The 15,971-nt window shown below is 44.7% G+C and overlaps 1 protein-coding gene across 1 annotated transcript in view; it reads left to right on the top strand.

Moving 5' to 3' along the window:
* Positions 1-15,971, top strand: part of COLEC12 (collectin subfamily member 12) — a 181,230-nt gene that overhangs the window by 160,633 nt on the left and 4,626 nt on the right. Inside the window, exons 6-8 of the mRNA XM_004579610.2 lie at positions 5,383-5,871; positions 6,659-6,795; positions 8,487-8,596. Coding sequence (XP_004579667.2) covers positions 5,383-5,871; positions 6,659-6,795; positions 8,487-8,596 — 736 coding nt within the window. The remainder of the gene's footprint in view (positions 1-5,382; positions 5,872-6,658; positions 6,796-8,486; positions 8,597-15,971) is intronic.

Here is a 15,971-nt window from a genome sequence, read left to right as displayed (position 1 = left end):
GAATGGAACATTTGCTCCATGTTTATTTTTCAGAGCTGAAGCAGTTGAAACATGTGGCGTTGGCTGTTGTCTCTGCTGTTGATCACTGATCTTTGATTAGGGCATGACCAAGATTAATTTTTCCCCTTGCAAACTGGTGTCAATGATCTGTCACTACAGGCTTCATCTTCAACATTATCAACACTATCTTGCTCTCTGTTAATAGTCACCCATTTGCAAAACTGCTGGTTTCTTTTGAGGCATTTTCCCTGTAAACTTTTCATACAGCATCAGTGGCTTTACTTTTCCTTCACTCAAGCTTCTCCATAAATCTGACATTTGTTCGTGTTTCCATTATAGCACAATTCATGGTGCTCTGATAAGAGAGCGTTTCAAACAGAATAGGGCTGTCTTATCCTTCTTAGTGGCAGGAACCAAATTAATTAAGTCTTCAGCAGTGTCCCTCAGCATCTGCATCAGCAAGAAGCTGCAGTCGGCAGTCAGAGGTGATATCAAACCCAGGGACCCTCGTATGGGATACAGGTACCTTAACTGGCATTCTAAATATGGGCCAACTGCCCACTCCAGGGCTCTTCCCACATTGACATTATATTCTTCCTAGTGCCTCAAACTAGTGATAAAGAGTTAACACAAGTTTATTTTGTTGCAAAACCAATTTTGAAATCCATGCAGTTTCTGCACAATACCCTTTGGAAGACTCCTTATATTTAGTGCGGTGCCATAACTGCCAAGTGTGACGAAGTACTGTTCGAATCAAACAAAACAGTAGAAAACAGCTTCATGTGCACATGGAGTAATACCATATTGAGTTATGGTTAGGATTGGTTTGGATCCAAACATCTTACTGCTGGCTTCCTGATGCCCAAACCCTGGATACTCAATGCTAGCTGGCCTTCATTCATCTTCTCAGTCCACGGTTACGGAAGGTCTGAAATGTGGCAGTCATGCTGCCAAGTACTTGGGTAAATTGTGCTCATTATTGCATCTCTTTAAGGCATGAATTGTTGCCATTCCCTGTTTGCTTGGAAGCCAACTGAGGCACAGAGGGCCAGAGCAACCCCTCCAAGTTCAAGCTGCTGATATGTGGTGCACAGTGCTAACCTCAGGTCTGGCTGGTCACCAAACCCCTGGTTTCACCATGGCAACCCAGTGCCTTTGATGACTGAAGAGAACAGATAACATGTTTGGTGAGGCTGATATGATGTTGATTTTCAGCAGAGCTATTGGTATTAAGGTTTCTGTAAGGGTTTAGCACTTGAGCCTTGACAGACACACAGGAAGACTGGATGGACAGAGAACAATTCAAAGCCAATCCAGCACAGGAGGCCCCAGTTGTCCCTAGGGCCTACCTGCTCTTCTGGCTGTCCTTCTGTACGCAAGCTGTGTGTTGATCTGTGGCGGCAACAGCATTTGAAGGCATAGCAGCAGATGTGGACAGCTGGCAAGAAACACATTGTGCGTGACTTCCCAAAAACTCAAGGTCAAGAATCAGATTATTCTTCTAAAGGATTAATTACTAAGTAATATCTATTCAATTTCCCTTTAATTTTTGCATTCCTTTTCACCCCACTGGAGAAGAATGACTTTCTCACATTGTAAATATTTAATAAATATTTGCTGGATTTGGTTACATTCAAAAACACAGAATTAAACAGAGGACTAATTCTGTGATACAGTGAGTTAAGTCTCCAGTAGAAATACCTGCATTCCATACTGGAGTACCAGTTAAATCCTGGCTTCTCAGTTTTTGATGCCTAGGAAATCAACAAATGATGGCCCAAATATTGGGGCCTTGTCACCTTTGTGGGGGACCTGGATGAAGTTCCTGGCTCCTGGCTTCAGATCAGCTCAGCTCTGGCCATTGCATACTTTTGGGGAGTGAACCAGCAAATGGGAGGTCTTTCTCTCTGTGTCTCTTTCTCTCCGTTAACCTGTATTTCCAAAAAATTAATAAGTATTTTTTTAAAAATTAAAAATATCACATTTCTGTTTTACTGAACAAGACACATTATATGACTCCCGAGCCGAAATGCATAAAATGAGCGAACTTTGAAAAGTTCACAGCAAACAGAGCTAAAAGGTAAATTTATTTTAATGGGAAAATGTTTGAAATTGATGCATTCAAGAACTCATCAAAATGTTTATGGGAATACGTATGAAAAAATTGTGTACACTTTTAAAATGTTTTGCACAAATAATAAAGTATCTTTTAATTCCATTTCCCATGAACTTTTTGAAGCAGCCTCATACATATTCATGTAGCCCAGTGCCTGAGGGCAGAGTTCCCACTTCCTGGTGGGTTTTTCAAAGTTAAGGTAGTCATGAATGAAGATGTTGATAGTACTGAGTTTGCCAAGTTTAATCCAAAGCCATGAATGTTACACTTCATCTTTTTTTTTAAGATTTATTTATTTTATTACAAAGTCAGATATACAGAGAGGAGGAGAGACAGAGAGGAAGATCTTCCGTCCAATGATTCACTCTCCAAGCGGCCACAACGGCCAGTGCTGCCATGATCTGAAGCCAGGAATTAGGAACCTCTTCCAGGTCTCCCACACAGGTGCAGGGTTCCAAGGCTTTGGGCCGTCCTCAACTGCTTTCCCAGGCCACAAGCAGGGAGCTGGATGGGAAGTGGAGCTGCCGGGATTAGAACCGGTGCCCATACAGGATTCCGGTGCGTTCAAGGCGAGGACTTTAGCTGCTAGGCCACGGCGCCGGGCCCTACGCTTCATCTTTTTAAAAGACAGATAGCCTATCTGTGATGGAGGTAGAGGCCTGTATGGACAAACTTGATTTTTATACTAATCCATCTGAGAAATTTATTAGTCAAGATTGTACATTTTTATCAAAGGCAAAAACTTGTACCTTTTCCCAGTATCTACTTCTTTCATTCACGAGCTCTGGAGATGAACATCTGTTGATGTTCTGTGCTGACTGTGGGATTCATATTTGATGCCATTCTCCAAAGAAGCCACAATGTACATGGAGAGTAGGTGGTGGTTCCAGCAACCAGTTAGAGGAAAATCACAACACCATAAACTGTCCCTATATGTAAGAGGGGGTAGGTGGTCTTGCATTCAGGTCAGAGCAGGAAGAGAGAGCTGAGTCTTAGAACTCTGTGGGAAGCCAGATCAAGGTGTTATGGAGGAAATACAACTGGTCACCACATCAATCTGTCAAAAGCAGTGAGTATCCCATGTCTGCATGCAAATTCATTTGTAGCAATTTACAAGAATTGAATCAGCCCAGATATGAGTGAAGAAACATTGATTGCTAGCAAGATTTTTAAAGATTTACTATTTGAAAGTTTACTCCCCAGATGGCTACAATGGCCAGAGCTAAGCTGATCTAAAGCCAGGAGCCAGGAATCTTCTGGGTCTGCCTCACAGGTATAGAGGCCCTAGCACTTGGGCCATTACCAGGAAGCTGGATTGGAAATGGGGCAGCCAGGACTTGAATCAGTGTCCATATGGAATGCTGATGCCACAAGCACAGTAGATTAGCCTACTGCACCTTGGCCCTGCTGGCAATATTTTTTTTTTTAAGATTTATTCATTTTTTATTACAGCCAGATATACAGAGAGGAGGAGAGACAGAGAGGAAGATCTTCCGTCCAATGATTCACTCCCCAAATGAGCCACAACAGCCAGTGCGCGCCGATCCGAAGCCAGGAGCCAGGAACCTCTTCTGGGTCTCGCACGCGGGTGCAGGGTCCCAATGCATTGGGCCGTCCTTAACTGTTTTCCCAGGCCACAAGCAGGGAGCTGGATGGGAAGTGGAGCTGCCGGGATAAGAACTGGCGCCCATATGGGATCCCGGGGCTTTCAAGGCAAGGACTTTAGCTGCTAGGCCACGCCGCCGGGCCCTGGCAATATTTTTAAAGAGAATCTGAAAAAGAATTTCTGAAGCAACTGAATTCACCAGCAGACTTTCTCGTTTGGAGTTCCTAACTTAGAGAACACCAAGGGTAGGAATTGGGCCTACCAATTAAGATACCTATATCCCATATGGAAACACCTTGATTTGATTGCAGTTCACTCCTGGATCCACCTTCCACCTACAGACAGCAGTGGTGACTGAAATGTTCAGGCCCTATTACCCACATGGGAAACCAGGATCCCATATAACTGCCGGTTCATGTCCTGGCTGTTTCACTTCCCATCCAGCTCCCTGATTATGTCATAGGAAAGCAGTAAAAAAATGGCCTTGGGACCCTACATTCATGTGGGAGACCCAGAAAAGGTTCCTGGCTCCTGAGTTAAGACTGGCTTAGCTCTGGCCACTGCGGCCATTTGGAGAGTGACTAGCATATGAAAGATCTTTCTCTCTCCTCTCAGTAAATCTGCCTTTCCAATAAAAAAAAAACAAATCATAAAAAAAGAAGAGTTAGAGATCTTCAAAACATTGGTTCACTCCCCAGACAGCTATAACAGCCAGGGCTGGGCTAGGTCAGAGGCAGGAGCGTCATCTGGGTCTCCCATGTGGGTGACAGAGGTCCAAACACTTGGGCCATTAGCTACTGCCTTACCCGGCAGCTGCTTCCAAAGTGGAAAGCTGGGACACAAACCAGTACCCAATGGCATGCCAGTGGTGCATGTGGCAGTTTTACCCATTGTGCCAAAACACAGGCCCCCAGTTGTGTATTTTTGTTCTAAATCAACTGTGTATCTCCCAGCATTCTGTCCATTGCTCATCATATAATTGATCATCCACAAGCATTTGGTCAAATGAATGAAGAGGAGGAAATCCCAGTCCCAGGTTGTACCACATTTTGGCTGGGCCAAAAACCCCTTCAGCATGCACACTTGATTGTTGCACTTGAAAGTTGGGCACTGTTAAGGTCCATGCTCAATGCTTGTGGCCAAGGCAACCCCACCATGGCTGTATGCAGTTACTCAGCCTGTGGTAATGGTACCACCAACTCAGGGCTTAAGCCACAGAGACTGATGTCCTGCCAGCTCTGAAGGCAACAAGTGTGGAATCAAGGTTGATGGGCAGGGTCATTTGTCCCAAGGTCTTCTGGGATTGGAGATGGTGTCTTTTTCCCACTTCCTTACATGGTCTTCATTGTGTCAGTGTGCCAAACTCCTCTTTCTAGAGGGTCACCAGTCACATTGGCTCACATTACCAGACTCACCTATTTAAATACTTATATCACATTTGCAGCTCTTGGGTAGTAGGACCTGAACAGGCAACTTAGCATGTAACAATAGCCAACAGCTGTCTGGTCATCAGCCCTTCTTGTGTATATGCTAGACTGTATTCCTAGTTGGAGATTTCATAAGAAGCAAAGTGGTTTTTTGTTTTGTTTTGTTTTGCTTTGCTTCCTACTGTTACCATTGGGTTTCCCACACATGTCATTTGCTTTGTTTTGCATTTTAGGTCCTCCTGGCCCCAGGGGTCCGAAAGGCGACAGAGGATCCCAGGGACCTCCAGGCCCAACAGGCAACAAAGGACAGAAAGGAGAAAAGGGAGAGCCTGGCCCACCAGGTCCTGCTGGGGAAAGAGGCCCTGTGGGGCCCGCCGGCCCCCCTGGAGAACGTGGCAGCAAGGGTTCCAAAGGCTCCCAGGGTCCCAAAGGCTCCCGTGGCTCCCCAGGGAAGCCTGGCCCCCAGGGTGCCAGTGGAGACCCAGGCCCTCCAGGCCCACCAGGCAAAGATGGACTCCCAGGCCCCCAGGGGCCCCCTGGCTTCCAGGGCCTTCAGGGTACTGTGGGCGAACCTGGGGTGCCTGGACCCCGTGGGCTGCCAGGCTTGCCAGGAGTGCCAGGCATGCCTGGCCCCAAGGGGCCTCCTGGTCCCCCAGGCCCGTCAGGGGCAGTGGCACCCCTGGCCCTGCAGAACGAACCAACTTCAACACCAGAGATCAATGGTAAGTCTGAACCCTCCCTCAAACTGGGCCCTGGGCTGCATGAGTGTTCACGGCTGGCCCAGCCTCCAGCATTTGATTTAGTAATGAGAGAATCATGGGGGCAGTGAAGGGGATGGGGTTGTAGGGGCGTAGCTTGCAGCTCCCTACTGCTCTAACAGGCCTCCACCTCTGGGGGAGAGGAGGTAAGGCATACTCCAAACCACTCCCTGGTGTCACCCTATGGCTCCCACCTCTGACCCATCTGGTCCTCATTTTATGCTCTTCAGTCTGGAGCCAGAGTATTCCCTTCATCAGTGCCTCTTTGTTCCTGATACCCAGATGTAAGATCTTTTCCAAACAGTGTCATGGTTGTGGTGCCTTGTCCTTGACCAACCCCAATTCCATGTGATTTCCTTCTCTGAAAATGTGGTTATCTTTGTGGTTCCATCGGTCCAGTACCCTCATCAAGCTCACTGTTCCCTGGGATACCAGGCTGTGCCCATCCTGTGTCCCACTGCTAATTCTATTACTGTGAAGATTCATCCAGGTGCAGGGAAGCAATAGACCAGTCACAGGAAGCTTTTCTAGATTGTGTGGTTGTCACTACTGTGTGCTCCATGGTCACATCTGGACTGGTCTACTCCAAGCATGCCCATGAATTGCAGCCAGGGGCTCCTTGTGGGCTGCTCTTGACCTGGAGCAGTCCAGGACCCTAGCGCTTGTCTCTGCAGCATAGCTGAAGAAAGGCAGAATGGAGTTCTCTGTGGATTTTGTTTTCAATCTGTTTTAAAAACCTTTGCATTCCTAGGCTGTCCACCCCACTGGAAGAACTTCACAGACAAATGCTACTATTTTTCGGTAGAGAAGGAGATTTTTGAGGATGCAAAAGTTTTCTGTGAAGACAAGTCTTCACATCTCATTTTCATCAACACAAGAGAGGAACAGGTATGTTTGTAGCAGAGTTGGTAGGGGAGAGCTATAATTTAAGGATAGTTTTACATCTGGAAATTGCACACTTGCCAAGGCTTCACAGATGCCAAGAATTCATAGTCGCATCCTTGGGAAGACTGCATTGTGGAGATCTGGGCTTTCTCTCCCCTGTCTAGAAGCATTCCTGGCTTTAGAATTGAGGCTTCCTACTGCCCCCACTGGTGGCTGTCCACCAGGCGCCTGTGGAGAGAAGCCATCAAGAGGGTTCAAGGGACAAAAGCATGTGATCCCCAGACAGATCAGAAAGAGTGGACAAGGTCAAGGGGGCACAGCCCTCACGCACTAATGACAGTGATCCCTCACAGTCCCCTACTAGGAGGCCAGACAGCTTAACTCTCACAGCAGTTCTGGAACACAGCTATTTGCCCCATTGTACACATCAGAAAACTTGGACCCAGCAAGTCTTAAGAGTGAATGCAGAGGTGAGACTGACACTGAGGTCCCTCTGGCAATAATGTCAGTGTTCTTCCTTTAGTGTCACCCAGTCCCACTGGCTTCCTTCTGTTCCATCTCCAGAACAAATATTTCCCATATGAGCTGACAGAATGAGAAAATAAAGCCAAGTGACCAGATGCCTGGGCTTTGGAATCTACAGCCCTGGGCCCCAACCCCACCTGGACCCTAGGCATCTTTGGTGCTTAGGCAGTGGTAGGAGCCCGGAGACACACTGCATGCCTTATCCTGCATAGGAGAGCTGGCCTGGAAGATGACTCAGCCCCATGGCTACTCCTTGCTTTAAGACACAGGAAAGATGTTGAAGGAAAATACTGCCCAGAGGAATTACTGGGTTCTCTGGGTAATTCAAAGGAACAGCATCACTTTAAAATTGCTTATAAACTTGCAAGAGGGGAGAACCCTTCTAAAACAGTTCCAAAGAAAACAACTGCAGTAACAAAGATGACAGTAGCAGCTGTATATAGGTTCTGACAAACATCCTCTTTCCAGTCATTCTTCTTCCCAAATGTTAAAAAGTTCCTCAAGGGTGGATGAATCTGTCTGTCTGCCTTTCAGATAAATAAAAAGGACATTTTAAAGTCCCTCAGACATCCATCCCCCCTAAAAGTAATGTTCTGTCACTGATTTATTTATTTATTTATTTATTTATTTATTTATTTATTTATTACATTGTATTATGTGACACAGTTTTATGGGGACTGGGATTACCCACACCCCTCCCCAAACCCTCCCCCCCATGGTGGATTCCTCCACCTTGCTGCATTACCACAGTTCAAGTTCAGTTGAGATTCCTTCATTGCAAGCATATACCAAGCATAGAGTCCAGCATCTTATTGTCAAGTTCAACGGCTTCTTGGGGAGACCTTCTCTGGTCTGAAGGTAGAGCCGGCAGAGTATCATCCGGATCAATTAAAAGCTCCAACATACCATCAGCAACAATTTATAATGTTATGGAATTAATTGACATAGTGTTGAGTAACCAATATGTTAATAAATGCGAGTTCTTAACCACATCCTGTGACCACCTCATTCACATTTCAATTTTAGTTTATATACAACAGGTTCTATACATCTTAAAATAGCTACAGATTATTGTTCAGCTGTCTTGTGTCTGTTTTCATTATAATATTTAGCCTTTTATAGCACTGAAGCATAATTTTGCTGAACCTATCACTGATTTCTTTTTACAGCGATGGATAAATAAGCAGATAGTGGGAAGAGATAGCCACTGGATTGGTCTCACGGACTCAGAGCATGAGAATGAATGGAAGTGGCTCGATGGGACAAGTCCAGACTACACGTGAGTACTCAGAACACGGAAATGGTTCTGCTCACTACTTCCACCTCTTGGCTGATTCCCTGCAGCTTTTCCCCTCATGGCATTCCATCTGACACTTCTCTCTAATGCAATGATAATGATGATAATGATAATGATAATGCAATGGGAAACTGTGACTGACAACTGAGATGTTTGGCATCTTAACCACTAGACCAAAGCCTGCCCCCAGGGCCCACCTGGCTTTGTACTTTTAAGTCATTTGTGTGCAGCATGTGAATAAATGATGTAGGTAGATAAGCTGGCAAGGGGGCATATCAGGCTAATCCTCCACCTGGATACTGACAGAACAGCAAAGCTGCAGACACAATGGTGTGGTGTTGCAGTGACAGATATCCCAGCAGCATTCAGCTAGCGGTGATCTGAACTGCACCCACACTCAGAACTACAACAGAAACAAGGTGGGAAGGAGCATTCACTGGGAGCTCAGAAGGTGAACCCAAAGAACTGCCCTTCCTACTGGTCTGTTTGATTTGACCAGGAGAAGAGACAGAGTGGCAGGTCCCATATAGGCAGTACAGGAACAGGGTGGATTTCACAGTCCAGTCTGGTCACTAGAGCTGAATCAGGCACCATTTTGTGCAAGGAGATAAGGCTATGGGACAGGACTATGCTTGCACTGAACTGGGAGTAAATTCATTTCTGGCTCAGTGAACTACAACAGCATGGCATCCTGCAGGTTCCACCCAAGATAGGTCTAGGTAACACTCATTCCTGATGGCAAGCAGATCAAGAACTCTAGTATGTGGCATGTCAGCCATTATTTTGTACAGTGTGGCAACAATTTTAAGACCACAGGGACAACAGTGAGCTGTTAATGTGCTGAGCTGGGAGAAAACTCACTGAGCTCAGTGCATTGCACTGATCCTACAGGGAAAATAATACCAAATACAGCATCGTATGGGTCAAAATAGGTCCACGGGGCCCTCAGACCTAATAGTCAACAGGTTCCAACAAGATCACCACCAACAACAGCCTAGCTATATAGGACTTCTGGTATCACCCTAATTCTTGGAATTACTCCAACCAGCAGTGGGAGAGAGATTGGACAGACAATGGAGCAGCCTTAGCATGGTATCACAGGAGGTAGAGACTGGTGAGCCAGGAGCAGGGGCTATGGAAACCATTGTCAAAGTCTAAGATAAGAACCCAGGACTGGAACTCGCTGGAGAGAGTGGCACAACTGACTGCAAACAAAGAGCCATGTATCAACCACAAAAAGTAAAATTGAATTGTCGACCTGTGAGTGACACACCTTAGAAACCTGCCCAAGGAAAATAATCTGCTAACCAGAAGTACAATGATGAAGAACAATTTAAGAGGCAAAGGCACAATGAATATTACTGAAGACTCCCCTGCAAAGGAGCAAAACCCTGAGGAAGACATTGAGAAAATGGGGGAGACAGAATTCAAAACACTTGTTATAAAGCTTCTTATCAACAACAGGAAGCACATAAAGGAGGCGTTCAAGGAATTCAAGGAATATGTCACACTGGAAATGAATCAAATGAAAGCTGATACATTAGAAATGAAGAATACAGTGGAGCAAACTAAAAGTACAGTGGAGAGTCTCCAAAGTAGAATGAATGAAGCAGAAGAGAGAATCTCTGAATTTGAAGATAGTTCCTGTCACCAGAGGAAACAAACAAAACCTGGAAGCAGAGCTGGGTCAAGCCCAAAAAAAGTATTCAAGAACTGAAAGACACTATTAAAAGGCCAAATATAAGAGTTATGGGAGTCCCTGGAAGTTCAGAAAGAGAAGCTGGGTTTAAAAATGTATTTAATGAAATAATAATGGAAAATTTCCCTAATCTAAAGAAAGAATTGGGAAACAACATCCAGGAGGGGCAAAGAACTCCCAACAGGGTTGACCCAAAGCGATTTTCAGCACGACATTTGATAATCAAGCTCTCTTCAATCGAACATAAGGAAAAGATCCTTAAGTGTGCACATGAAAAAAAATCAATTGATACATAAAGGAATGCCAATTAAAATCAAAGGAGACCTCTCACAGGAAACTCTATAAGTCAGAAGAGAATGGAGTGACATATTCTAGATTCTAAAAGCAAAAAAATTGTCAGCCCAGAATAACTTACCCAGTAAAGCTTTCCTTTGTTTTTGAAAATGAAATAAAATTCTTCCACAGTAAAGAAAAGTTAAAAGAATTTGCCTCTTCCAAACCTGCCCTACAAATGATACTTCAAGATGTTCCCTTGACAGAAAGGAGGAATAGCACCTATCAAAACCAAAGGTAAATGTGAAAAACATCTCAGTAAAATAGTAGAAAACTAAATCAATTAACAACCCATTGCTAAAATTACAGGACCAAATTATCTCCCATTCATATTAACCCTGAATGTAAATGGTTTAAACTCATCAAACATCATAGATAAGCAGACTTGATTTAAAAAAAAAAAACCACTTATTTGTTACCTACAGGAGACATATCGCACCAACAAAGATCAGCAGAAACTATATCTCATGGATTTTGTTGTTTGTCTTTTTTTTAGTTTCATTTCTTCAAAACTCTTATTAAATTCTTCACTGACTCATAATCATACAGTAGCGCCATTTTCTTCAAGAAGGTTCTTGATTTTCTTTTTCATTTCTTCAGTGACACATTAGTCATTCAGTAGCATGTTATTTAACTTCATGGTATTTTTACTTTCTATTTTTCTTCCTGTTGTTGATTTTGTTTTGTGGTGTTTCATTTAAGGAGATGTATAATAACTGCATAATAGAAACTTTCATATCCAGACGTGAGGGTACAACGCAGTATGTATCTCTACTTCCAGATCAAAGATGGGCTCCCAATGAAACTGTTAACTATATCCTGATAATAGGATGCTGGACTCTCTGCCATTGTCCATGCCCACAATGACAGACATATGACTCTTTATGAAGAATTATACACTAGTAATAACATAGGGGAACTCAGCGAGGGTGAAGGGACTTGGGGAGGGTATAAGGGTAATCCCAGGGCTTATGGAACTGTATCATAAAATATTAATAATGAGGTAAAATATTAAAATTTTTAGAGAGATTTAGTGAGACAGGTGGCCACACAGTAAGCTGGAATGCTGGAAGAGTGCAGGTCTGCTTGTAGATCAGCCTCACACGGCCTTAAAGACAGACAGACACTTGCCTGCTGCCCTGCCAGACACACTGTCTCTTCCACACCTGCCTTTGGGGAGAGGAAAGTGCACCCTGGCTCTCAGGCATGTACCTGATGCTCAGTAAAGATGCACTCTAGAGGCTTCAGCCCTCGTAGGAGTTGGCATTGGAGCAGGAGCAGGGGATGTCTGGAGGCAGAAACATGTTTGACCACTGAGAGCACCAGCATCTTTGTTCCAGGTAGCTTAGCTTGCGGGTATGGCTGAGAAAAATCCATCTCCTCTGCTTTTACCACTGCCATAAATGCAGGAAAGGTCTGGGTTAAACTCACTGAGAAATTCCATCTGAAGCTTTCTTCCAAGAAAACCTTTGATAGGCCCATGTGGAATGGATTGAGCAGAAACATTAACGCCCACACCAGCTCTCCCAGGCTGAAATTTCTCTCGTCACCAGCTCCTGCAAGAATTATGTGACTTAGAGGGACAATGCCAATTGGGTCCCTCAGCCCCTGGGAAGGATCCCATCCTCAGACCCCTCAATGAAGATGGTCCCCTCACACAGCCACCCTCAAAGGCTCCTGAAAATCCCAGCTGCTACAGCCCACATTACCCACATAGGTTCAGGGTGCTTCTCGGTTTCCACCCACAGGGACACATATTCAAGGAAAGATCCCAGGATCGGGTTTTAAAAGCATGAATAAATAAGACAGACCTCATATGAGGTCTCAGTTACTGAAAGCTAACTTACTTTGACATGTCATAATAAACACTGCACAGCGCAGAGTGAGGCAGCGCAGTGAAGGAGAGGAGCACAGCCTGCGGGATCGGTGGGATCCACGTTCCCATCCCTCACCCGATGCTCAGAGCAGCCATACTGTGCAGATGGTCTTGTCCTCACGTGGACACTGAATGCTGCACAAGTGCAAATGTTCATGAACTTAAATCATATACATGAGAGTCTTTGGAAAGTTCATGGAAAATATGTATGATAAAAACATGCATGATCTCCTAAACTTTTTTTGCACCATTATGAATTTATCATTCAATTGCATTTTCCACTACCTTCTTTAACTACCCTCATATATAAAGCATTTGATACAGGAGTTGGCACATGGGACGTACTTGAGAAATATTACCTGCTGGTATTGGTATTTTGAATGTTTTCAAAATCCTAATTGCTAGTAACGACAGAATAAAGCCAGCTAGAAATTGTGTGCTTTTACAGTATCCTTACAGATTCTACACTCAGAATCAGCCAGGTTTCAGCAAGTTTGTGGTGAAGACAAAGCATTTCTCTGCCACAGCCTGGGAGTGGAGATTGGGCTTCAAAGCATGGTAGATCTCACCTAAACTCACCTTCACCCTCCCCATCTTGGTTTGGTGGCCCTACACACTGCTATCCCTTTCCTCTGCCACCAAGGATGCTTTTTAGCTCTGAAGACCACGAGAGACTGTCATGAAAAATTATGACAGCAACATATCAGATACTCTAAAAGTCCTGGAAATACAAACTACAAAGACTGAATCAAGAATAAAGCCCAAGGCCTGATGTTGTGATATAGTAGATCAAACCTCTACCTACAGCACTGACATCCTATGTGGGTGCTGGTTCAATCCCAGCTGCTCCATTTCCAATTCAGCTCCCTGCTAATAACTTGGGAAAGCAGAGGAAGATGGCCCAAGTCCCTAGACCCTTGCATCCATGTGGGAGATCCGGAAGAAGCTCCTGGTCTCAGACAGGCTCAGCTCTGGTCACTATGGCCATTTAGGAAGTTAACCAATGGATAGAAGATTCTCTCTCTCTCTCATTGAACACTAATGATTTTTCTAAAAGCCAACTTGGATTTATGGGTCACTTCAGCCAACAATGACAAGTATGCATGCTTTCAAGTGCAACTGGTATACTCACCAAGATATATTCACTGTATGCTGGGCCATAAAACATGTCTCAATAAATTTGAGAGAACTAGAATTATATGTTAGGTTATGCTCTCTGAACAAACCAAATTAGAAACCAGTAACAGAAACCAAATATTCTAAAATGTTTGGAAATTAAAGGAAATGCTTTTAAATAACCCATGGATCAAAAAGAAATCATAAAGGAAATCTGAAAGCACCTGGGAGAAATAAACACATCAGGAATTTGTGAGATACAGCCAAATATACAGTGTTTGGAGAGACACTGATAGCTTTAAAATTGGATATTAAAAAGTATTTTATTTATTTGTGTTTTTAAAGACAGAGAGGGAAACAAAGACAGAGGAGAGAGGGACAGCACTGGCTCACTCCCTGGAGGGCCACAGTGGTCAGCCGTAGAGCAGGTTGCAGCCAAGAGCAAGGAGACTTACCCACATCTCCCCCTTGGTGGCAGAGGCCCAAACACTTGGACCATTTTCCATCACTTTTCCAAAGCCATTAGCAGGGAGTTGGATCAGAATTGCAACAGGCAGGACATCAATTAGTGCCAATATAGGATGCTGGCATTACAGACAACAGCCTCACATACTACACCACGATGGCAGAAACTAGTGATATTTTTTAAAGGCTGGAAAAAAATCAATGATCTAAGCTCCCATTTTGCAAGGGTAAAGTAACCAATAAATTAATACCTAAGCAAAATGGAAGAGAAGACAGAAGAATAGGAAGCAATGAGATTAAAAAAAAAAAAAAAAAAAAAACCATGAGGTTATGTGGTAGAGGGCAGTAGTCAGTCAAGGACATGTCAGAGCTGCCCGAATGCCCTGGTTGGCAGTGCAGGTATGTTACTCAGCAGCTTGTCACTGTTGAAAGAAGCTACCTGCTGGGGCACAGCTCTGCCCACCTGCTCCAGGCAACACTCTAAAACAGCTGTAAAAAAAAAAAGAATCAGAAGAATGCATACCTGTTGCCAATCATTAGTTCACTCCCTGAACACCCACAGCAGCCTCTCCCGGGTCAGGCTGAAGCTGTGAGCCAGGAACGTCATTCAGATCTCCTCAACTACTTGAGAACCACCACTTCATTACCTGCCGTGTCTGGACCAGCAGAAGCAAGAATCAGGAGCTGGGACTGGGAATTGAACCCAGGCAATCTGACACTGGATGTGGACATCTTCAATGTTAGACCAAATATCCACCCCTAAGGTTAAGATCTCTCTTGGCCTCATATGATTGAAGACGTGACTTCGCACACACACCTGGATCTTCTCCAATCCTCTAGGCCACAGGACTTCATTTGGTGGAAATATACTGCTGGGTTACAAGTCCCAGCTTTCAGCTTTACACTGCGAGGGAAAACCCAGGTCGCCTTTCTATCATGCAGATTGCTCCCTGTGATGTGACCAGCATCCTCTCACGCAGTAGTCACCTACTAGAGGTTTCCCGGGGAATGGAGGTGAAGCACTGACTCAGGCCTCAAGAGAGGAATCTTCTGCAGTACAGACCCTTGTAGGGGGAAAAAAAATTCTGCTACAATGAAATGCTTCCCACCACCCAGATTTTCCCATTTTTAGGCCATGCAGTCTCAGTCTGTTTTTTTTTTTTTAAGATTGATTGATTGATGATTGGAAAGTCAGATATAAAGAGAGAAGAGACAGAGAGGAAGATCTCCCATCTGCTGATCTACTCCCCAAGTGGCTGCAATGGCCTGCAATTGAGCTGATCCAAAGCCAGCAGCCTGGAGCCTCTTCCAGGTCTCCCACACGGGTGCAGGGTCCCAAGGCTTTGGACTGTCCTTGACTGCTTCCCCAGGCCACAAGCAGGGAGCTGGATGGGAAGTGGGGCCACTGGGATTAGAACCAGCACCTATATTTAATCCTGGCGCATGCAAGGCAAGGACTTTAGCCGCTAGGCTACCATGCCGGGCCCAGCCTCAGTCTGTTTTTGTGGTCTATGGAAAACATACCAAGTGAGGTTGAAAGGCTGTGTCCCAAGATTTCGAGTATCCACTCCTTCTCCCTTAGAGTTTTTGAGTCTTGCAGGGGCGCCACAGTGGTATAGGCAGCTGGAGTGTTTCTAAAGTTCCTGGCGTAGAGTATGATGCCCAAATACATGTAGGTCATGCCCAGTCACCTCTGTGTGGTGAGAATCATGAGACTCAGGGATTTTCCATCTTCACTTCAGCCACACTTCTCTCTGAAGTCTGCCTATGAATGAGATTAAAGTGCTGTTTAAGCTGACAATCTTCCAAACATACACCTATAGGGGAGGTTTTAAAAGTTCATGGGAAATGTATATTATGGACAAACC

The sequence above is a fragment of the Ochotona princeps genome, chromosome 18, assembly GCF_030435755.1.
Source record: "Ochotona princeps isolate mOchPri1 chromosome 18, mOchPri1.hap1, whole genome shotgun sequence".
NCBI classification, from domain to species: Eukaryota; Metazoa; Chordata; class Mammalia; order Lagomorpha; family Ochotonidae; genus Ochotona; species Ochotona princeps.
Note: the sequence above shows the minus strand (reverse complement) of the source record. Positions and strands in the feature narration are given on the sequence as shown.